A 23,428-nucleotide genomic window follows, 5' to 3' on the forward strand; every position below is an offset into this window, starting at 1 on the left:
AATGCTCAGGAAGGATGTGGGGCAGGGCTGAGAAGGGGGTTTCTGCACCGCAAGGATCATTGCCTGGGAGCCTTCTGAGGTCTGACTCTGAGATTCCCACATTCCTTCCACCTTAGTGACTAGTCTGTACCTAAGCATTTGGTGGGGTGGGGGGTGGGAGGGGAACTGCCTCCAAAACCTCCCCTAAGCCATGTGTCCCTTCATCCTTTGTGGGACAGATAAGGGCACATAACTCATTCAGGGGAAAGAAGGATTCCAGAAACTACTCACAGATATACACACTCCCTCTAATCCACCTGAGCCCATCCCTGTCCAGGTGTTTCCAACACAGAGAAGCTGGCTCAGACTCCAGGGCCCCCAACAGACTCAAGGATAAGAAGCCCCTTACCCATCCCTCCTCCTCCATCCCAGTACAAAGACATTGGAAATGGGACTTTCAATTTCATTTCCTGGGAGGGTCATTGTGGAGTTTCTCTACAGGTTGATTGGGGTAGTTCTGGGGCCTGTAGGGTTCACCCTATTTGAGGACTGAGGGGAAGGAAATGACCATGGGTCACCAGTGGCAGAGGGAGGGGACCCGGGGCTACACCCCAGGTCCTCCCAGGGCAAAGCTGAAGAATACAACAGAGAAGGGGCCTTCTTAGAGATAGGGGTGACTTGTGAGCCAGGGCCACATTAAAGGAGGGGAAGAAAGAGACACCAGAGAGGCTTTTGGAAGTTTCTGGAAAAGTCAGTTTGGAAGGTCAGATTAAAGACCTTAAGACTAAAACCTCCTGAGGTTTATTTAATATACAAACTGTCTGAGCTTATTATCTTTGTGATCTCTACCCTCTTCCTGACTCCTTTAAAGAATAATCCCTGAAATCTCGGAGGAGAAACTTGAAGGCTGAGGCCTACGTGGATCCATCGTTTCCTACATCTTTGATCCACTAGAATATATTTTTTAGAAGGAGTAAAAGAGAGACAGCCTTCACTCTGCCCCCTATCCCATCTCTTAGCTATCCAAGTGCTCCAAACCCTATACTGAATCATTAAGGTTTCCCCACAAATTCAAAATGCCTCCTTTAACATATGTATGTCTCCTGTATGTGAATCTTGTTCAAAACACTCTATTTTGTTCGTTAATATTTGTATATTTCCTCTTCATTAACAAATCTGTTAATTATCATATCCTTCTAATATATTTTGATGTTTTATTCTATGATTTCCTAATTTTTTTCCTTTTTCTTTTTTTGAGACAGAGTCTCACTCTGTCACTCAGGCTGGAGTCAGTGGCACAATCACAGCTCACTGAAGCCTCGACATCCTGGGCTCAAGCTATCCTCCCACCACAGCCTCCCAAGTAGCTGGAACTACAGGCTCACACCACCATGCCAGGCTAATTTTTTATTTTTTGTAGAGTCAGGGTCTTGTTACATTGCCCAAGCTGGTCTCAAACTCCTGGGCTTAAGAGATCCTCCCGCTTCGGCCTCCCGAAGTGCTGGGATTACAGGTGAAGCCACTGTGCCCAGCCTCCTAATTTTTTTCATAGGTCTTACACTCCCCTCCCGTCTTCTCCAATTCTCTTAAAATTTTTATTTGGTATTTTAATTGAGATTGCATGGCATTGAAATTATAGAAGAATGGAGAATGAATTGACTTCTTCAGAGTATTGAACCTTCTTATCGAAGCACAGAATAGATCTTTCCATTTTTCCAAACATTATTTTTCCTGAATTGGCTCCTGTGTATAAAAATGGTATTGGAAAGAGTTAATAGAAAGAGGCCATTGGCTCACATCTGTAATCCCAACACTTTGGGAGGCTGAGGTGGCAGGAGGAGCAATTGAGCCCAGAAATTCAAGACCAGCCTCAGCAACATAGAAAGACCTTGTCTCTACAAAAAATAAAAAGCTAGCCAGGCATGGTGGTGTGAATCTGTGGTCCCAGCTACTTGTGATGCTGAGGTGGGAGGATTGCTTGAGCTCAGGAAGTCCAGGCTTCAGTGAGCCGTGATCATACTGCTGCACTCCAGCCTGGGTGACACAGCAAGACCCTGTCTCAAAAAGAAAAAAAGAGAGAAAAAAAGGGGCTGTTGGCATCTTTGGAGAAGGGACTGGGGGAGCCCTACTTCAGAGCCAGTCAGTGGGGAGCAGCTACATCCTTCAAAAGGAATAGCAGGTGGTGTCCCCCACCCTGGCCGACCTGAAGGTGCAGTAGAGAGCACAAGGGGTGCAGTCCTGGAATTGGGGCCTAACGAGAGGTATTTGTGGTTCCCCAACAAAAGCCCTGTCCAGCCCTCCCTGCCCCATACACTGCATACAGACAGCAAGGCCAGGTGGCTCTGGGAACAGAAGTGGGTGCGAGGCCCTGGGGAAAGTCTGGCTGGGTAGGAGGTCAGTATAGTCCATCTCAGGGTGACAGGTGGTATCACAGGGCCCCAGGGGCCCCACAGGAGACCTGGCAGTCAAGACAGCAGGGGCCAGCTGGGCTTGTGTGTGAATCTCTTTATTGTTTCTCTCCAGAGCCTCTGCAGCGGGGGAGGGGAGGGCGTGGGGAGGTGGGCGCCCCTCCCACCAGCCTGAGACCGCTCTCTGCCTCTCTCCTCTCCTCTCTTCTCCAGCATCTCACCCACTTTCTCTCCTTCTCAATCTCCTGCTCCCACCTCCAGCACCTTCGGGGATTCCCTCTTGTAGCCCCTGCTTTCTAAGTCCACCCTGGGCTGGGGAAAGGAAAGAAAGAGACCATGGGGACAATTTCAAGCCCCCCAGTCTCCACAGGGGCTACTCCCCCTGGCTACCTGCCTGGCTTTCTCTCTCCTGGGCTGGGGGCTGGGGAGGTCTGCGGGGCTCAGTCCTGGCCCTGCAGTATCCCAACACCCTGTTCTGGGGCTGTCTCCAGAGCCAAAGGCTAGTGCCTGAGGTCACAGAGGTGGGAGGGACAGGGCCACCGCTCCTGCCTGGGCTCCATCCAGCACAAGAGCCAGGCTCACTCACTGACAACAGCCAAGGCTCACGGCGGGGGCATGCCCTGTGACCAGGCAGGGATGGGCTATGTTACTGTTGGGGACCACGAGGGATGGCCAGTGAGGAGGGGTCAGAGGCTGTGAGGCGAGGACCGAGGCTGGGTGTGCTGTCTTGGGCTAGAAGAAGGCTGGCTTCAGGGAGAAGTGAGGACAGGGGTGAGGACGGTCTCTGGTGGCAGAGGGTCTCTGTCTTTAGAGCACTTCATGCTGCTGCTGTGTGGCCTCACTGACGACCTGAGGAGGAACAGAAGCCCAGTCCAACCATGTGCTAGCCAGAGAATGGAGCCTCAGCCCTGAGCCATCCCCACCCCAGGGCCGCAGGATCTCTCTTGCCCCACTAGCCAGGGACCTAGACCAGCACAGCTGGGTGGACGACAGTCCCCTCAGACACATCCATAGCCCCCACCAAGTGTAAGGAGCCCAGACAGACCACTCACCTCCCCATCCCGTGTCTCGATGGTCTTGATCATCACCGTCTTCTTGGTATGGACCTCAGAACCCCTTTGCTCAGGGCTGGTTTCTGTAATAGGGTCCATCGCACACTCAGCCTGACCAAGTCCAGGCTGGGCTGTACCAGGGGCTGGGAGTCCATCTGGGGCCACATTGGGCAGAGCCCTAGCAGACCCCAACCCCCCTCAAGACAGGCTTGTTACTTCTTCAAGACTTTAGTACCTGTCCTTCAGCCCAGCACCCAGCAGGTGGTTCTGCAGTCCCCAGGGCCTGTCCCATAGTTTAGACAGTCTCGGGAGCCAACAGATTTGCTCCACGTGCCAGATGGTGTAGGAGGGGAGGGGACCCCTGAGGCCCAGGCTGCACAGCATTGACGTTCCCCATCCCTCCTAGTTCCTCTCCACCCCCAGGCCCCAGGAGAGCCCTGCACACATTTGCCTCCTGGGACTCCCCTTCTTCAAGATAGAACCCCAAAGCCTAGTCTCAAGACACTCTTTAGAGGACTTTACAGTACCCATCTCCCTTTAAGATTTCAGGGCCAGGTGCGGTAGCTCACATCTGTAATCCCAGTAGTTTGGGAGACCGAGGCAGGTGGATCATGAGGTCAGGAGTTCAAGACCACCCTGAGACCAACATGGTGAAACCCCGTCTCTACTAAAAATGCAAAAATTAGCCGGGCTCGGTGGCACGCGCCTGTAATCCCAGCTACTCAGGAGACTGAGGCAGGAGAATCGCTTGAACCTGGGAGGCGGAGGTTGCGGTGAGCCGAGATTGCGCCACTGCACTCCAGCCTGGGTGACAGAGCGAGACTCCGTTTCAAAAAAAAAAAAAATTCAGATGAGCAACTTGATGTCTTAAAGTGAGACAGAGCAGGAATAAGGCACTGACTCATTGTGCTGATGGTCAGTCACTTGCCATTCTGTGCCTCAGTTTCCTCACTGAGGACACGGAGTGAAGTGGTACCAACCATATTTGCCCTATCATGGCCATAAGCTATTAATTTGGAAAAGCACTGTGCAATGTGGTTGGGGTTTTTTTGTACTATGAAGTTTTAAAATGCAAGACTCATACTTGGTGTCCGTATAAACAACTAACCGAAAAGAGAGCTTCTGAGTTGTGTAGGAAAGGTCAAATGGAGGTCCTTAGTATTATGAGTTTGGTGTTCACGAATTGCCTCAGCTAGCAACTAGCCTGTGATGAACATTGTGACTCGGTGGAGCATAGCATGTATTTTTTCCTGACGGAAATGCACATCGAAGATAGAAAAGCTTGATCTAGGAAAGGAGAAGCTGCCAAGGACTCCGACTTGCTTTCCTAATGCATCATTATCGTGTGTTTCTCTGCTCTCTGGGGTTGGAAAGCCACCTGATCTGCGTATTACTAATGTCAGAATGGCAGAGTGCCCAAAGAGCTCATTCTTTTCATTGTTTGGCTTTGCTAAGATTTGGCTTTTTTTTTTCAAATGTGCATCCAACATCTTGCTCCAGCAAACTGGAGGTGTTCAACAAGTAGCCAAGGTGGGGCTTGGCAATGTGCCAAACAGACAATGGGCCGTGGGTGCCTTAGAAGCCAGGTCCCCAAGGACACTCCTGCTACTTTCAGAGTTTGGGATTCAGAACAGAGGCTGCTTCCTGATGCCCAATACTCCAAGAAGGTGGAGTAATGGTAAATGCAATACAATATAATCACATAAAAAGCTCTCTGTCATAAGGTGCCTCATCCACCTCTACCTAAACTTCCCCACCTACCCGCAGTGGCCCCCTTTTTCTTCCCCAGAGTCCAGGTCTGTCCCTAGCCCCAGGGTCCCATCCTCCCTCCTGGCTGGCCTTGGGCAGTGCCCATGCTGGACTCCTGGCCCCCGCAACTCCAGCCTCCACCACCTGCCAGCAGACACTCACCTCGGAAGTTGAGGGCAGAGTAGGTCTGGATGGGGAGATTGATCCTAAAAGGGAAAAGACAAAACCTCCTAAGAGTTAAGAACCCTCCCATCGGCCGGGCCCGGCTGTAATCCCAGCACTTTGAGAGGCCGAGGCAGGCGGATCACCAGGTCAGGAGATCGAGACCATCCTGGCCAACACAGTGAAACCCCATCTCTACTAAAAATACAAAAAATTAGCCGGGCATGGTGGCGGGCACCTGTAGTTCCAGATACTCAGGAGGGCGAGGCAGGAGAATGGTGTAAACCCGGGAGGTGGAGCTTGCAGTGAGCCGAGATCACCCCACTGCACTCCAGCCTGGGGGACAGAGCAAGACCCTGTCTCAAAAAAAAAAACAACAAAAAAAGAACGCTCCCATCTTTCCCTGAGACCACCCATCAAGGCTCACCCTGGTCCTTTCTAAACACCATCCTCAGCTGTCCCAGTCCCACGGACCCCAGCACTCCCACCACCCATACTGCTCAAGGAATGGGGTCGAAGGCCAGCTACAGCTGTCCCAGGAATAGTCTCTTCTGGAAGGATCATTCAACTGTGAACTGCTGGCATGACACTAGGATGCGCAACCCCACTGGGCCCTCCAGAGCACTGGGACTTCCTTCTTGCTCCTGGCACTGAAGTTCGTACCAGTAGCAGCTGTGGGTGATATCCATTGCTCATGCCCACCCTCCAGCCAGGCTAGTTCTGAGAGCTTACTATTTAGGCCTAATGCTGGGAAAATGCAACATGCCTTTAGCTACCTTCAAAGGCCATCATATGTAGACATCATTTTACAAAATCTGAAGTTTCTCTTTATGTGTGTACCTATATCTAAACATGTCTGCTGCTTTTTAAAAATTTCAGATATTATTTTTATGAGTATCAAGGGGTACCAGTTTTTGGAGTAACTGATCTGTTTTAAATTGAGGTTAAATTTACATACAGTGAAATGCACAGATCTTTAATGTACAATTCAATGAGTTTTGATCAACGTCCACGTCTGTGTAACTACCAGTCCAAATCAAGATATAGAACATTTCTAGGCCAGGCCCAGTGGCTCATGCCTATAATCCCAGCACTTTGGGAGGCCGAGGCAGGCGAATTACTTGAGGTCAGGAGTTAGAGGCCAGCCTGACCAACATGGTGAAACCTCATCTCTACTAAAAATACAAAAAATCAGCTGAGTGTGGTGGCGCACGCCTGTAATCCCAGCTACTAGGGAGGCTGAGACAGGAGAATCGCTTGAGCCTGGGAGGCAGAGGTTGCAGTGAGCCGAGATCACGCCACTGCACTCCAGCCTGGGCGACAGAGCAAGACTCTGTCTCGAAGAAAAAAAAAAAAAAAGATACAGAACACTTCTATTATCCCACAAGGTTCCCTGGTATCCCTTTCCAGTTGTATGTTGTTTTCTGTGTCTAGAGGTGGGTTGATCTGAGCATGATGTGTCTTTTCCTCTGAGCATGTGCATATGCTGATGTGTGTGCATGTGTGTGCAAACTCATGCCTTCTGTATGCATTTCTTTACCTTCTCTTAGCCTATCCCTGTGCAAGGCTTCTCTCCCTCCCTCTCTCTATTTGCCTCTATCTGCTCCCTCCGTTTCCCTCCTCATCACTCCCCATTCTGCTTTCATCTCTCCCTTGACTGGCAGTAATATTTTATTATTGGTTGCCGAATATGGTTTTTTTGCTGCTGGTTCTTAATTCTGAAGGTGGATAAGGGAATACTTATATTTCTCTTTTTATAACTGCTGTTAATTAAATTGCTTTTTACCCAGGTGGCCTTGGTTAATTCTCTGCAATTAATAGAGCAGTGGCCTCTTGTATAAAATTGTTTCCATGCTGGGAGCAGTGGCTCACGCCTGTAATCCCAGTACTTTGGGAGGCTGAGCAGGCAGATCACCTGAGGTCAGGAGTTCGAGACCAGCTGGCCAACATGGTGAAACCCCGTCTCTACTAAAAATACAAAAATTAGCCAGGCGTGGTGGTAGGTGCCTGTAATCCCAGCTACTCAGGAGGCTGAGGCAGGAGAATCGCTTGAACCCGGGAGGCAGAGGTTGCCGTGAGCCAAGATGGTGCCATTGCACTCCAGACTGGGTGACAAGAGTGAAACTCTGTCTCAAAAAAAAAAAAAATTGTTTCCAGGTCTTGTTGAGGTAATCAGTAATCTCGAGCCTCCTGGGGACAGAAATGGGCCACCCAGCACCCCGCACCTCCCACTCGGCCTCCTGCCTGGCCCCTCACCGGCTCTCCTCTCCCTCCAGCAGCTTCCGGTAGGTGGCGATCTCCACATCCAGGGCCATCTTCACATTGAGCAGGTCCTGGTACTCGCGCAGGTGGCGGGCCATCTCATCCTTGAGGTGCCGGATTTCCTCCTCCAGGCGCGCAATGTTGTCCTGGTAGCCACTGGCCTCACTGGCAAATCGGTCCTCCAGTTCCCGCATCTGCCTCATCAGGGAATCGTTCTGCAGGAGAGGGGGAACCCAGGTCAAGGAAGGGAAGAGGACACTGGGAGCCCAAAGAAAGCTTTGGGGCTGGCAGGCAACTCTAGATGGTCAGGTCCAGGACATGTTGAACCCTGAACTCAAATTAAGTCTATATGTGAACACTCAGAATAAAATAGATAAAAAGGAACATTTGCATTCAGCCTCACAGTCCCCAGGAACCCCTGATTCCTTAGCATCCAACTGGAATCCACTTGTCTGGTTGTACCCCTATTGTAGATTTAAGTAGATGAAGGCCCAGAGAGGATCTATGATGGGCCCAAGGTCACAAAATGAGGGTGTGAACTGCAGACAGGAAGGGGCAGGGCCTGGCCAGGTGGGCAGGGACTCACAGTGCCCTTGAGGGCGTCAATCTCGCAGGTGTAGGACTGGATCTGGTGTCGGTATTCCATCATCTCCTGCTTGGCCTGGCGCAGGGCATCGTTGTTCTTGTTGGCTGCCTGGGTCAGGTCTGACACCTAAGGGCAGAGAAAGGGGCCCAAAAATGAGGAGGATGCAGGGCACGGGTAGGGATGAGCAAGGGAGCATGAAGCCTCTGGGCTCTCCTCGCATGGATGGAACCACAGGCAGCACATCCAAGCTGGGATTCTGGGGGACGGAGATGCCAGTCCCTGGGTGAGGCCACCCACCTTCGACTTGTACCACTCCTCAGCTTCAGAAATGTTCTTAGCTGCGATGGTCTCATACTGAGCCCGGATGTCCCTGAGGGCGGCAGTGAGGTCTGGCTTAGACATATCCATCTCCACCTGGACCTGCTGTTCCTGAAGCTGAGCCTGCAACTCACGGATCTCCTGTAGGGCATGACTGGGCTTCAGTCCCCTCTCAGGGCCCACACAGTGCCCTCACACCCCTATTCGCAGCCAGAGCCTCACCCCAGCCCCACTTTCTGGCTGCTTTCCCCATGGCCCAGTGACCCCAGGAAGAGGGGCCAAGGCATACCTCTTCATGCACTTTCTTAAGGAACGCGATCTCCTCGTTGAGAGATTCAATTCTGCGCTCCAGGTCAATGCGAGCTAGAGTAGCTGCATCCACGTCCTGGGAGAGGCCAAGCGAGAAGGACATGGTCACCACCACCCAGGTAGGGCAGAGCAAGGCCAGAGGCCATGCAAGGGGAAAAGAAGGGCACTCACCGCTCGGAAGGCAGCCAAATTGTTCTCTGCTTCTTCTTTCAACTGAATCTCCTCCTGCAGCCTGGGTGGGACAGACAGAAAGACAGACAGTTGCGGGCGATAAAGCTGGCAGTGGAAACGACTGGCCCGGGGGCTGACCAGGGAGTGGGTCCAGGACAGAGGGGGAGGGCCTGGCTGCTGGGTAGAGACAGGAGAGAAAGGGAGTGGAGAGGCCCCACCCACCCAGGGAGGGCACAGGAAGTGGCCCAATCTCTGCCCAGGAGCCACACCCTTGAAGTCTATGTCCCCACCAGACTGTGTGACCTCCCTGGGGTTAGAAACTGTGTCTATTTTATCCACCTCTGTGTTTCTGGTTCCCAGCTCCAGCCTGGCCAATATAGCTGCTCAATTAATATTTATGACTTTGGTGGCAGGAGGGTGACTCTGCTCACTTGGCCTGTCAGAAGTGGGACCAACAAGTATGCCATAATTGCTGCCCTTTTCGTTCCCGGAGCCTGGTGAAGCCTACAGTCAGGTCCTCCCAAGCTCTCTGAGAGCTGCGGCCCCCACCTTACTCCCTTTTTCTCCGGCCTGTCTATTCACCTTGTAAAAAGACACAGTCTTAGCAAAGCCCCAGGGCCAAGCTCCCTACTCCACCCCCCTCCCCAGGGCCTCATCACAGCTGAGCTGAGAGCTGTTGCTTGGACTCTGGGCCCTTGCCCTGCTTTCCCTGTCTCCTATCAGCCTCCCTTCTCCCTTTGGCTACACTGCCCTCTGGGCCTCCTGCAGCCCTTCCTCTGCCCATCAACTACCTGACCCCATAAACATCGCCCCAGCATCTTAAAACGCTTTTTAAGGGGGCTGTCCACAGGGCACCGGGTCCCCTAAATTCTCCCATATCCACCCCCTGATCTATGTCTCCAAGAAAACTCCTGTGCAAGATCGGATCGCAGGGGGAGAGACCTGGAGGTCACGGCCCCTTGAAACACACGGGGCGGGGGAGGACCCTTTCCCCGCATGGGGCAGGAGAGGGTCCAGGGCCCCGGGAGAAGGCAGGTGCTGACAGCGGGACCCCAGCCCCCAGCCTAGTCTCCTGTGCCCTGCCCGCAGAAAGGGGAGTCTGGGGTGCCGGGCCCTCACTTGGCCTTGAGCCGCTGCAGATCGTCGAGCAGGTTGTCGCGCTCGACGTCGACGCGGGCGCGCTGGTTAGTGAGCACCTCCACCTGGCGCCGCAGCTCGCGCAGCTCCTCCTCGTAGAGCTCGGCCACTCGCGTCGGCTCGCGGCCCTTGAGCCGGTTCACTTCGGCGGCGAGCGCCGCGTTCTGCTGCTCCAGGAAGCGCACCTTCTCGATGTAGTTGGCGAAGCGGTCGTTGAGTTCCTGCAGCTCCACCTTCTCGTTGGTGCGCGTGGTCAGAAACTCCTGGTTCACGGCATCGGCCAGTGAGAAGTCCAGCAGCTCGCCCGCGCCGTAGGAGGAGGGCGCGCGGGTGGTCCCCAGCCGGCTGGCCCGCAGCGACCCCAGGCCCCCGGCCCCGCCCGACGTGCGCGACACCTGGTACACGCGGGACGTCACCGAGCTGGAGGAGCCCTTAGAGCCGAAACCCGCCCGCGGGAACACGGGCGAGCTCAGCGGGGAGCCGAGCGGGAAGCCCGGGGCCCCGCCGAAGGTGCGGCGGTAGGAGGACACGCGCTGGCTGGACGAGTAGGCCTGGCTCATGGTGACGGCGCGGGCGAGGCTGGCGGGCGCACGGAGGAGGCGGCGGGCAGGCGGCCGGCCAGAGAGTGGATACGGCGAGGGGAGACAGGGCCCCCAGCCGTCCGCACTATTTGTATCCCTCCTGACATCAGCCCCCGCTGCCCCTCCCCTGACAGCTGCAGGATCCCGCTGTCCTGCCAGGAAAGGGCGGCCCGTGGCCGTGGGGGCGGGGAGGCCAGCTCCCCCGCAAGAGGCCTGCGCCCCTGAGTCAGCCAGTGGGGGTCCTGGCAAGCCTGCCAGTCCTTCGCCAGGGCAGGGCAGCAAGCATGTCTGCAGCCCCCAGGCGGGCCTCTTTCAGCCCTGGTTATCTCCTCCTCCTAGGGGGGGCGGTGGGGGTGGGGTCAGGGGAGACAGCAGAAGAGAAGCTTCCCTTTAGTTTGAGGGTCCCCTTTTTGGTCAAGGAGAGACTTTGGGTCATTTCTTAAAGGGTCAAGTCCTGTTCCCAGGAAAGGCCCCAAACCACCTTGTTCCTAAACATTCTCTTGAAGTCGAAGAGGTTTGGGTCTCAGGCAAAGACCAGCCAGGCTTGAGGGTGGGGGTCTCTAGGAAGGAAGGGAGGCAGGGAGATGCCTGGCAGGCGGAGGGATCCTGGCCAAAGCCTGCCTGCCATGTATGTCTACAGGCGAGCTAGCCCTGAGCCTCAGTTTCCCTCTGGACTAGTGCAGGCCCTCTTCCTCCCCCCTACTGTCCAGGGCGGGACCTCAAGTTTATAAACAGTGGGTTGATTTCCAGAAAGGGTCTAATAAGCTTTCAGTTTCCAATTGCTATGTCCGATCCCTTCCCCACACAGACCTTGTCTGGCCCCTGCCCCCTGGGTCCCCCGCCCCCTCCCTGATTTATCCCCCTACTCACACCACACACGCCAGGGGTTTGTGTTTTGTCAGGAGCCGCATGTCAACCCAACCATCTCCCTGGCAGCAACAGCTGCCAACCCCAAATACCAGAGCGGGTATTTATAGAGGAGAAGGCATCGGCTGGGAAACAAGGCACAGGAGAGGAGCTGTGGGGGGCAGGGGGTACCTGAGGAGGCATGGGTGGGCGTCAGATAATCAAGAAGGCTAGGGTGACAGCCCCAATCACTTCCCACCCCCCTGTAATGCTCCAGGCCCCCCCACACACACACACAAATGGAGCCCCACAGAGGGCCTGCCCAACCTCCAAAGCCCCCTCCTTAGCACAGGGCACTGGCTGACCCCTAAGGACATCCACCATTCTCCATGGGCACTGGCCGTGTCTCTACACCTCCACCTGGCACTCCAGGCCCCTCTTGGACCTGACCCTTTTGGAATGCAAACCCTGGAAATAGAGCGCTCGATTAGGAGCCAGTCACTGGTCCTACCCTAGCCCTGCCATCACCAGCTGGAGGGGTTACTAGTAGGTGCGTCCTTGTCTGAGCCCCAGCTCAGGCACGTCCTCTCTGAGCCCCAGCTTGTCAGATATAAAGTGAGGATGGTTAGCCTTGCCATGCTACCCTATAAATGTTTAAAGAGGCCCAGGCCCTACTAATGTATGTAGCAACAATAATACCTTACATGTACTGACCACCTAGTGTGGGCCAAGCTGCTGAGCACTTCACACCCATGACCCCCAATTCTCCAACCCTAGGAGGTAGGGACTAGCATCATTCCCATTTTATAGCTCAGGAAGCTGAGGCGGTCTGACCTCACAGCCTCTGGCTTTGGCCTCAGGATGGGCGTGAATGTGCCAGGTAAATTGTAAAGGGGGCTTTGTTACTGCACTCTTTTCAAAGCCCTTTCCCATTAATTATCTAATTTTCATCCAAGCGACAAGCTTCTGAAATAGATGGGGGAGTTCCAGATATTCTTATCCAGCCCTCAAGTCAGTGCAAGCTGTTGTGTTCTGGTTATTTTTATGTCTCATCTCCCAGACTAGACTGTACGCTCCTGGAGGATTTTGGAGACCATGTGGATCCTTAACACACTCAGGCAGCACGGTCTTTCTCACTGTCATTCAAGTAGCCTGCAAGCTTTCTTTTGCAATTTCCTTATTTTGATGACATGCTGTGCCTCCTCCCCATCCCTCCACCCCTAAAGACCCTGATTCCAGCCAGTCTTATTACTGCATCTCCCTGACTTCAGTGACTGGGTCAAGGAATGGGCCTGGGAATGAGCAGGGCCAATCAGAGACCTTCCCTGGAATTTATGATGGAACTGGGATTCTTCAACTGGAACTTGTAGAAGCCATGTTTCCTGCCCCCTGGGAGAGTAGGAAGAAAGGTCAATATGCAAGAAGCAGAGGAGGCTGGAGAGGAGGAGCAGGCCAGCCCCCTGGTTCCTGCAGTGCTTCCCTCAACTTTGTGAGTTGAGCTCCCCTACTGTCCTTCCTGGCCTTGGGCCAACAAACTTTCCTTTTTTTTTTATTTTTTTTATTTAAGGCACTTGGTATTGCTTTGATCACTTACAGCCCAAAGAACCAGATTAATCTTCTGAAGGGGACTCTACACCTATTTCTATGATGCTACTGGGACAACATTTCTGGAGCTCTTCTCTGTGAATGATCTCCAGACCACATAAGGAAATTGGCCTTTGGACCAGCCCAAGGCCTCAGTTCCTTGGTGAAATGAGGTAGAACACAAATAAATCATGCCATCTATTCTCTAGTCAAAATCAGCAACCACCAGACTTGGCCCCGAACCACTTGGGACTGTTTTCAAAATTCAGTTCCACCCCTGAGGATTTGCTACCATGGAGGGCTGCAGATCAACACCCTGAGGCTTGGAAGGCAGGTGAAAGAGGAGCACTCCAAAATATGCTGTGAGCTGGGCAGCACCGCTGGAGGGAGAGTTCAGCCTCCCGAGAGGACCACTCAGGATGGGGCACACTAAAAATACCGACAATTTATTTGGATGGGTAGTGTATATGGTACAAAATTCAAGATGTGCAAAAAGGCATAAAATGAAAAGTCTCCTTCCCACTTTGACGCCTAGCCACCCCAAACACTGCTTCAGAGACAACCAGGTTTTGGTTGTTATCAGTTCCTTTCAGAGATACTTCATGTACACACAACCACATTTTCTTATGTGGAGCCCCCACTTCTGAATCAATCTTTTTTCAATGACATAGAGCTTAGAGATGGTTCCATTTTAGTACATTGACAGCTGAGTCACTTTTACATTGTGATAAAATATACATAAAATAAAATTCACCATTTGAGCCGTTTTTTTTTTTTTTTTGAGACGGAGTCTCGCTCTTTCACCCAGGCTGGAGTGCAGTGGCGCGATCTCCATTTGAGCCGTTTTTTAAGTATACAGTTCAGTGGCATCAAGTACATTCACACTGTTGTACAACTATCCCCACCATCCATCTGCAGAACTTTTTCATTGTCCCAAGCTGAAACTCCATATGTATTAAAAATAACCCTCCACCTTCCCCTCCTCCCAGCCCCTGGTAAACATCATTCTGCTTTCCGTTTCTACGAATTTGACTCTAGGTACTTCATGCAAGTGGAATCATACCATATTTGTCCTTTTGTGACTGGCTTACTTCCCTTAGCATAACATCTTCAAGGTTCATCCATGTTGTGACATGGGTCAGAATTTCCTTCCTTTTTAAGGCTAAATAATATTCCATTGTATGTATACACCACACTTTGTTTATCTGTTGATGAATATTTGGGTTGTTTCCAACTTTTGGTTATTGTGAATAATGTTGTTATGAACTTTGGTGTACAAATATCTGTTCAAATACTTACGTGCAATTCTTTTCTGTAAATACTCAGAAGTGGAACTGCTATGTTATATGGTAATGCTATGTCTAAATTTTTGAGGAACTGCCATGCTGTTTTCCACAGCAGCTGCACTGTTTTACATTGCTACCAGCAATGAACATGGGTTTCAATTTCTCCACATCCTAGCTAACACTTGCTATTTTCTATTTGTTTGTTTGTTTTATAATATTAATAGTAGTCATCCTAATGGGTGTGAGGTGGTACCTCATTGTGGTTTGTTTGTTTTGTTTTGTTTTTTAGAGACAGGGCCTCACTCTGTCACCCAGGCTGGAGTGCAATGGCACGATCATCACTCACTGCAGCCTCAAATTCCTGGACTGAAGCGATCCTGCTGCCTCAGCCTCTCAAGTACCTAGGAGTACAGGTGCAAGCCACCATACCTGGCTAATTTTTTTACTTTTCCATAGAGATGAGGTCTCCAAACCTATGTTGCCCAGGCTGGTCTCAAATTCCTGAGGTCAAGTGATGTTTCCACCTCGGCCTCTCACAGTGCTGGGATTATAGTTGTAAGCCTCCACACTCAGCCTTATTTCGTTTTTTAAAGATAGGGTCTCACTCTGTTGCCCAGGCTGGAGTGCAATGGCATGATCATACCTCACTGAGGACTTAAACTCCTGGTCTCAAGAGATCTTCCTGCCTCAATCTCCCAAAGTGCTGGGATTATGGAAGCAAGCCACCATACCTGGCTGCTCATTGTGGTTTTGATTTGCATTTCCCTAATGATCAGTGATGTTGAGCATCTTTTCATGTGCTTATTGGTCATCTGTGTATCTTCTTCGGCAAAATGTCTATTCAAATCCTTTGCCCATTTTTGAATTGGGTTGTTTGGGGATTTTTTGTTATTGAGTTGCAGGAGTTCTTTATATACTCTGGATATTAATCCCTTATCAGATATATGATTTGCAAATATTTTCTCCCACTCTGTGGTTTGCCTTTTTACTCTGTTGATAATGTCCTTTGATGCACAAAAGTTTGTAATTTTGATCAAATCCTATTTATCTATTTTTTCTTTTATTGCCTGTGCTTTTGGTGTCATATTCAATAAATCATTGCCAAATTCAATGTCATGAAACTTTTCCTCTTTGTTTTCTTCTAAGAATTTTATATTTTAGCTCTTATGTTTAGGTATCTTGTCTGGTTGTTGTTGTTGTTGTTGTTGTTGTTGTTGAAACAGGGTCTTGCTCTGTTACCCAGGCTGGAGTACAGTGATGCCATCATAGCTCACTGCAACCTCAAACTCCTGGGATCAAGTGGTCCTTCCACCTCGGTCTCCCAAAGTGCTGAGATTACAGGCATGAGCCAATGCGCACCTGGCTGTTTTATCCATTTTGAGTTAATTTCTATGTATGGTATAAGGTAAGAGTCCAGCTTTGTTTTTTTGCATGTGGATATCCAGTTTCTCAGCACCATTTGTTGAAAAGACTATCCTTTCCCCCATTGAATGGTCTGGGCACCTGGGATGAAAATAATTTAACCACATGTGTGAGGGTTTATTTCTGGGCTCTCTATTATATTCTATTGGTCCGTATGTCTGTCTTTATGCTGGTATCACACACTGTTTTGATAACTGTACCTTTGTAGTAAATTTTGAGCTCAGAAAATGTGAGTTCTCCATCTTTGTTCTTTTTCAAAACTTTGTGGCTATTTGAGGCCTCTTGAAATTCCTTATGAATTTTAGAATGGATTTTTCTATTTCTGCAAAAATGTTGATGGGATTTCGATAGGGATTATGCTGAATCTATAGATCATTTTGGGTAGTAATGGTATTCTTAACAATATTAAGCATTCCAGTTCATGAACATGGGATGTCTTTCCATTTATTTTTGTCTTCTTTGATTTATTTCAACAATATTTTATAATTTTCAGTGTACAAGTCTTGTGCCTCATTAGTTACATTTATTGCTAAGTATTTTATTATTTTTGATGCTATTGTAAATGCAGTGGTTTTCATTTATCATTGAGATGATCATGTGGGGTTTTTCTTCATTCTGTCAATGTGAAGTATGACACTGATTGACTTTTATATGTTGAACTATCCTTGCATTCCAGGACTAAATCCCACCTGATTATAGTGTGTAATCCTTTAAATTTGCTGCTGAATTGGTTTGCTAGTATTTTGTTATGATTTTTACATCTATATTTACAAGGGATATTGGTCTGTAGTTTTCTTGTAGTGTCTTTGTCTGGCTTTGGTATGAGGATAATGCTGGCCTCATAGAATGAGCTAGAAAGTGGCTGAGTGCAGTGGCTCATACCTGTAATCCCAGCACTTTGGGATGCTGAGGCGGGCGTATCATGAGATCAAGAGTTCGAGACCAGCCTGACCAACATAGTGAAACCCCGTCTCTACTAAAAATACAAAAATTAGCTGGACATAGTGGCGCACACCTGTAATCCCAGCTACTTGGGAGGCTGGGGCAGGAGAATCGCTTGAACCCCGGGGGCAGAGGTTGCAGTGAGCTGAGATCGCACCACTGCATTCCAGCCTGGGAGACAGGGTAAGACTCTGTCTCAAAAAAAAAGAAAAAGAATGAGCTAGAAAGCATTCCTTTCTCTTCTAATTTTTGGAAGAGTTTGAGGACTGGTGTTAGGTTTTTTGTTTGTTTGTTTTGAGACAGTGTCTCACTCTGTCACCCAGGCTGAAGTGCAGTGGTGTGATCATGGCTTACTGTAGTCTCAACCTCTGGGGCTCAAGCAACCCTCTCACCCTCCCACCTCAGCCTCCCTAGTAGCTGGGACCACAGGCGTGTGCCACCATACCTGGCAAACTTTTTAATTTTTTTGTAGACAGAGAGTCTCCCTATGTTGCCCCAGGCTGATCTCAAACTCTTGGGCTCAAGTGATCCTCCCACCTTGGCTTTTCAAACTGTTGGGATTACAGGTGTGAGCCACCATGCCCAGCCTGGTGTTAGTTCTTTAAATGTTTGTTAGAACTCACCAGTTAAGCCATCTGGTCCTGCACTTTTCTTTGTTGTGAGATTTTGAGTCATTTTTCTTAACATCTTTATTTGTATTTCACTGTATAGACTTGGTATAATTTATTTGGCCACTTCCTTACTGGTAGACATTTATGTTGTTTCCAGTGTTTTGCTATTATAAGCAATGCTGCTGTGAACATCTTCAGGACACCTTTGAACATAAATTTTGGTACTTTTTTTTTTGAGACAGGCTTTTTCTCTTGTTGCCCAGGCTGGAGTATAATGTGCAATCTCGGCTTACCGCAACCTCCGCCTCCCAGGTTCAAGTGATTCTCCTGCCTCAGCCTCCTGAGTAGCTGGGAATACAGGCATGGGCCATCACGCCCAGCTAATTTTGTATTTTTAGTAGAGATGGGGTTTCTCCATGTTGTCAGGCTGGTCTCGAACTCCCGACCTCAGGTGATCCACCCACCTCAGCCTCCCAAAGTGCTGGGATTATAGGCGTGAGCCACCACACCCGGCCACTTTAAAAAAAAAAAAAACATAAAAGTCACATTATTTAGTGGTCAGGCCTCTTCCTTAATTGATATTGGAAATGGAAAGGTCCACCAGGACAGACAATTTCATTCAGCATTTACCAGAAAAGGGGACGATTTATAAATTTATGTATGTGGGATGGTGCCTTGCACAGTGGGTACTGACAATAACTTTTGTTAAAGGAATTAAGGAAAGAAGTTAGTCCTGCTCTTTGTTTGAAATATTTCCAGATTATTCAAACCTCAGAGTTTTAGAAGCTTACAGTTGGACCTCAGCAGGTCATGAGGCTGACCAGTCTTATGCTCCCACTTCTCGCTGAAGTCCGAAGTCTTCTTTACTGTGGCTCCAGCAAGCACTTGATTAGCTTGAATCCCTCCAGTCCCTGGGAACTTACTGTCTCCGGGCAGCACATTCCATTCCCAAAGAGTCCCTGAGTACCTAACATGTCTCCACCGCAGCTCTGCTGTTAGAAAACCTTTCCTTGGCCGGGCATGGTGGTTCACACCTGTAAACCTAACACTTTGGGAGGCCGAGGAGGGCGGATCACCTGAAGTCAGGAGTTTGAGACCAGCCTGGCCAACATGGCAAAACCCCGTCTCTACTACAAATACAAAAATTAGCCAGGTGTAGTGGCACGGGCCTGTAATCCCAGCTACTCGAGAGGCTGAGGCAGGAGAATCGCTTGAACCTGGGGGGTGGAGGTTGCAGTGAGCGGAGATCACACCACTTCACTCCAAACTGGGTGAAACAACGAAACTCTGTCTCAAAATTAAAAAAAAAAAAAAAATGAAAAGAAAGAAAGAAAACGTTTCCTTATACTCAAAGCCAGATGATATGTCTCTGCTATGCCACATATTCTAACCTGGGAGCCAAGCAGAGCAAGAACCCCACTTTCACAGATCTGCCCTGCAAACATTTGGGGGCAGAGCTCATGCCTTTTGGAACATTGCCTGTTTCGCCACTCCCAGCTTCTTTCCTTTCCCTGACCAATTGAACCAGCAAGACCCAAACTTGTCATGGCCTCTGAGGGCCCCACAGGACTGGCCCTTGTCAACTGCAGCTTACTCACCTCTCCTTCAGACTCCCCTTGCTTCAGCCTCCTTTCTGTTGGGTGAGGCTGCCCAGCTCTCTCCAGCCTCCAGACCTTGGCCTTTGCTGTTCCCTGCTGTCCCCCGAGCGCAATGTCTGGAGGGATTCAGGATGCCCCGGCAGATTTCTGAACCTCACAGAGGGCTCTCTGGAAAATGAGGGCCCTGGCTCTACCTAGGAGCCCCCATATTCCATGAATGGCATGGATGGATGACAGGTGGCTAGTATGGGTGGATAGCTGAGGTGGCTTGGCCGGCATAGGGCATTTGGATTAGGAAAAACTGAAAGAACTCAAAAAGCAGAGATCTGGCCCTTTACCCTGTCTGAGAGAGCCTCACTTGCCCTGGGATTCCAGGTGTGAGGCAGTGTTAATTCCTCCTGCTGTGCGTCCTCCCTCTGTGGACTAATACCCACCCACAGGGGCACCCTCTGCTCCTTCTTCCAGGGCCCCTCTCCTTCTCTCTCTTTTTTCTGGCTGGGAACCTCGTGCCTCCACCTTGAGCTGGGTTGGGCCAGGAGGCAGCCATTGCATGAGAGAGTCTTGGGAACAGCATGGCAAGGATGAACTCTGGGGGCCTAGGCCCTCATCATCAACTGTAGCACTGGGTCATTGACAGTGGAGTGAGGAGGTGGTGGTGGCAGGAGGCACAAGCATAGAGGTTGGGGGTAGAGTGGTCAATTGGAGGCGAAGATACAGGTGGACATCCTGGGGGTTCACCAGCTGACCACCTGGGCCACCTGGGCAAGTCCCTGGCCTCGGCCCTGTTGTGATCCCAGTGTGAGAGAAGGGACAAAGCCAAGTCACCTCTGGGGTCCCCTCAACTTCTGACAACCTGAGACTCTGGGCCCCAGCAGGGGGTGAGAACGGTGAGTGGTCTCAGCTGAGTTTTTTCTTGGGACTCACTGTCTGATGTCCCCTAGCCTCCCTGCCCAGAGCCCCTCCCTCCAGCAGCCCCCTCCCATGCATCCCCATCCCCTCCATCCACCTTCCCCCAGCTGGAGCAGCTGCTTGACCTCCACAGGCTGCTGAGGAGCCGGAGTGACTGTAAAAGGGAAGGAATGTCCAGAGGCGGTTGTTTCTCCCTGATATCACCCGGGGGGAGGCTGGAGAGTTGGGGGCCCAGCCGGGATGGCGTCAGGATTCTCCCTGAAACTCATCCCTCTCCTGCTGTGCTGCCTCCTCCCCAGGCTCAGCCAGCAATCCACCCCCCTCCCATCGGCCACGCTCCACATCTCATTGGCTTAAGACATTCGGGCCATATCCTCCCTCTCCTAACTTTTTCCACCTCCAGCCCCCAGACCCTCTCCTGGGCCCCTTCCTTCACTGGCACCCCCACCCCAATTCTCACCAACCCCTCCTTCATCGTCCTCATCACCCCCACACCCTGACCTTGCTCCTTCTCCAAGGAAGGCCCCACAGCCCCGACTCCTGCCCCCTCCTGCCCCACGCTCCTTTTACAGACACAGAGTGCTGTGGACTTTCTGCCAAAGTAGGACAAGTCTGGGGCTAATCTCACCTCCTCCCCAACCCCCAACTTCTCCCACCAAATAGGACAGCTCAGCTCAGGAAGGAGGCTAGGAGGAGAAGGAGGCTGGGCCTCAAGGGGGAAGAGCTCATGAGATGATGGAGATGAAAGGGCTTTGTGGACTGTCAGTACCCTGTACATTTCAGGTGTTATTCACCCAGTAAGAGATGATGGGGAAGAGAGGTTGGGACGGAAGGGTGGACGGAAGGGAAGGGGGCTTTGGTAACATTAAGAAAGGTCCCAGGACAGCACAGTGGCTCATGCCTGTAATCCCAGCACTTTGGGAGGTTGAGGCAGAAACATTGCTTGAGCCCAAGAGTTCAAGATCAGCTTGGGCAACAAAGTGAGACCTTGTCTCTACAAACTTTTTTAAAACAATTAACCAGGTATGGTGCCGCATACCTGAAGTCCACTGCACAAGGGAGGCTGAGGCAGGAGGATTGCCTGAGCCCAGAAGGTCAAGGCTGCAGCGAGCTATGACTGAACCACTGCTCTCCAGCCTGAGTGACAGAGAAAGATCCTGTCTCTAAAAGAAAAAAAAGAAAACGCCCCAGGGAAGGCTTCCTGATGCATTGGGAGCACATGGCTGAACTGGGGGACCTGTCCTGGACCAGCTCTGAGGCAAGCTGTGTGACATTGGACTGGTCACCTCCCCTTTCTGGGTCTCAGTTTATCTTTGCTTAAAGTGAAATATCCTTGGACATACCTCCCTACTCTGACCCCAAAGAGAGGGGTGAGAAAGGTCTGTTTCTTTTTTTTTTTTTCTTTTTTCCTGAGACAAAGTTTCACTCTTGTTGCCCAGGCTGGAGTTCAATGATGCAATCTCGGCTCACTGCAACCTCTGCCTCCCAGGTTCAAGCGATTCTCTTGCCTCAGCCTCCCGAGTAGCTGGGATTACAGGTGCCCCCCGCCCCCCACCCACCACCACCATGCCTGGCTAATTTTTATATTTTAGTAGAGACAGGGTTTCACCATGTTGGCCAAGCTGGTCTGGAACTCCTGACCTCAAGTGATCCACCTGCCTTGGCCTCCCAAAGTGCTGGGATTACAGGCATGAGTCACTGCACTCGGGCCCCTTCTTTCTTTCTTATATTGCAACCTAGATGAAGAAAAGGGGTTGCACCCCTTCCTTGGAATTTTCTGTTGGGATCTCAGTGCCATCACTCCATTCTCTCTTCTTCCTGATTCATCCCCATTCCTTTCATCTTGCCTCATAGGCTTTTTTGCTTCAGCCCCTCCAGTTTGGTCAGATCCCTGCCCTCCTGGGCCCCTTCCAGGTTTCCTACATCCCTCTGAGGCTGTGAGGCTTTAAACAGGGCCTGAGCAGGCTGGCAATGACCTCACAGGGCCACTATGCACAGCTGCTATTTATAGCCTTATAGGATCATCCTCCTCTTCCTCCAACCAGCTGAGTCACGGTCAGCTTGGGGTCCACTCAGACCCCAGGGCCTTCTCTGCCACTGCAGACCCCAGTCCACCATGGCACCCTGAACTGTTCTTGCCGCTGTGCAGGATGCTTTATTCTCTGAACTATCCGAGTACACAATAAAGATGAGGGTTGGGTTCCACACAACACCCTTTTTTGGGCCCTCAGCATTGTATGTTCTTATAGCCCAGCCCTTCATCCTTCTGTCTTCTCTCACCCGCCAGATAGGCAGCCCATGACCTCAATTCCACTGGACTCTGCAGAGGTGTGGGCAAGGGGAGGAATTTGAGAAGCATCTGATAGGCCATGGCCGGAGTTCAAATCCTGGATCTCCCACTCTTGGGCTAGTTTCCTCACCTCTCTGAGCCTGTTTCCTCATCTGTGAAATGGTAATTACAGTATAGGGTTGTTGGGAAGATTAAATGAGAAACTTGTCTGCAAAGCACTTAGCACAGTGCCCAGCACACTTCGAGTGCTCAGTAAGTGCCAGCCATCACGAGTATTTTTTGTATCCCCTTTTGACCAATAAGGAAACTGGTTCAGTGGGGGCCAAGGACTTGCTCAAGTCCTTGCTTCAGGTCAGCAGGTCAAGGCCAAGATTCAGACCCAGGACTGCCTGACTCCAAACATTAGCTCTTCCTATGGGCTATGGTGCCTCCGAGAATAACACAGCTACCACTCGCTGAGCGTCTACTGTATACCAGGCACAGTATTATGGATAGCTGCCACATAGAATAACGGTATCTCTAATCCTTACAACACTGAAGTAACTCTTATCCCCAATTTAGAGCTGTGGATACTAGCCTCAGAGAGGTTAGGTAAGTTTCCTAAGGTTGCATAGCAAGTAAAAAACAAAGCCTGGATTAGCCCTAGTCAGTGTCTCCTAGAAGTCCTGCTTATTTCTCTGTGTGGTCTCCAAGGCCTTACCACATATTGATTTGGCAGACACAGCCCTAGGTTTATCCCCTTTTAACTCGGCCCCATCGGGGGCTCTCCATGGAAAAAGCCCCTTGTCCAGTATTGGACAAGTCCCTCCTAACATTCTGCCCTGCTCCTCTCCCCAAAACCCTTGCCCTCCAGAGACGGTCTAGGCATGGAGGGGGAGGCTGTCAGGGAGTCAGGCCCCATTGACAGAGGAGTCCGAACTTTAGCCTACAGGAAAGGCGGGTGGAGAGGATTCTTTATTCCCATCTGAGGGATAAAGAATCCAGTGGGGGCTCTTCTGCCCTATGCCACTCACAGGCCAGCCAGGCACGGGGCTCCCCACAGGCTGCAGAGGCTCCCCTCAGTCCACCCTGGCCCCAGACTGCCCCCAACTGGCCTGGGAGCAGCCTCGGGTAGCAGCAATCACACCTCTGTCCTGGAGAGGCTGCCAGGAGGACTGAGACCAAAGTCCAGGCTTGATCTGTGGCCTCAAGTTTCCAAAAAGATTCCGGGGTCCACTGCCAGCCCC

The 23,428-nt window shown here is 50.9% G+C and overlaps 1 protein-coding gene across 1 annotated transcript; it reads right to left on the reverse strand.

Annotated features, from left to right (window-relative positions):
- Positions 1–2,469: 2,469 nt before the first annotated feature.
- Positions 2,470–10,797, reverse strand: DES (desmin). Its single transcript, XM_032754407.2, has 9 exons — positions 10,116–10,797; positions 8,997–9,057; positions 8,806–8,901; positions 8,496–8,657; positions 8,199–8,324; positions 7,607–7,827; positions 5,351–5,394; positions 3,440–3,522; positions 2,470–3,236 (listed from the first exon to the last, which is right to left on the reverse strand). Exons 1-9 carry the CDS (start codon positions 10,691–10,693, stop codon positions 3,195–3,197), a joined length of 1,413 nt encoding a protein of 470 aa, XP_032610298.1. The 5' UTR covers positions 10,694–10,797; the 3' UTR covers positions 2,470–3,194.
- Between the last annotated feature and the right edge of the window lie 12,631 nt (positions 10,798–23,428).

This window comes from Hylobates moloch, unplaced genomic scaffold (assembly GCF_009828535.3).
Source record: "Hylobates moloch isolate HMO894 unplaced genomic scaffold, HMol_V3 SCAFFOLD_1, whole genome shotgun sequence".
NCBI classification, from domain to species: Eukaryota; Metazoa; Chordata; class Mammalia; order Primates; family Hylobatidae; genus Hylobates; species Hylobates moloch.

What these genes read in the sequence shown, in the direction of transcription:
- DES (XM_032754407.2), bottom strand. Translation starts at nt 10,693, where the DNA reads ATGAGCCAGGCCTACTCGTCCAGCCAGCGCGTGTCCTCCTACCGCCGC. An exon ending in TTGACGCCCTCAAGGGCACT is followed by an intron (nt 7,828 to 8,198) that starts GTGAGTCCCTGC and finishes CCTCTCCTGCAG; the next exon opens with AACGATTCCCTGATGAGGCA. An exon ending in CTCTGCCCTCAACTTCCGAG is followed by an intron (nt 3,523 to 5,350) that starts GTGAGTGTCTGC and finishes ACCCTATTACAG; the next exon opens with AAACCAGCCCTGAGCAAAGG.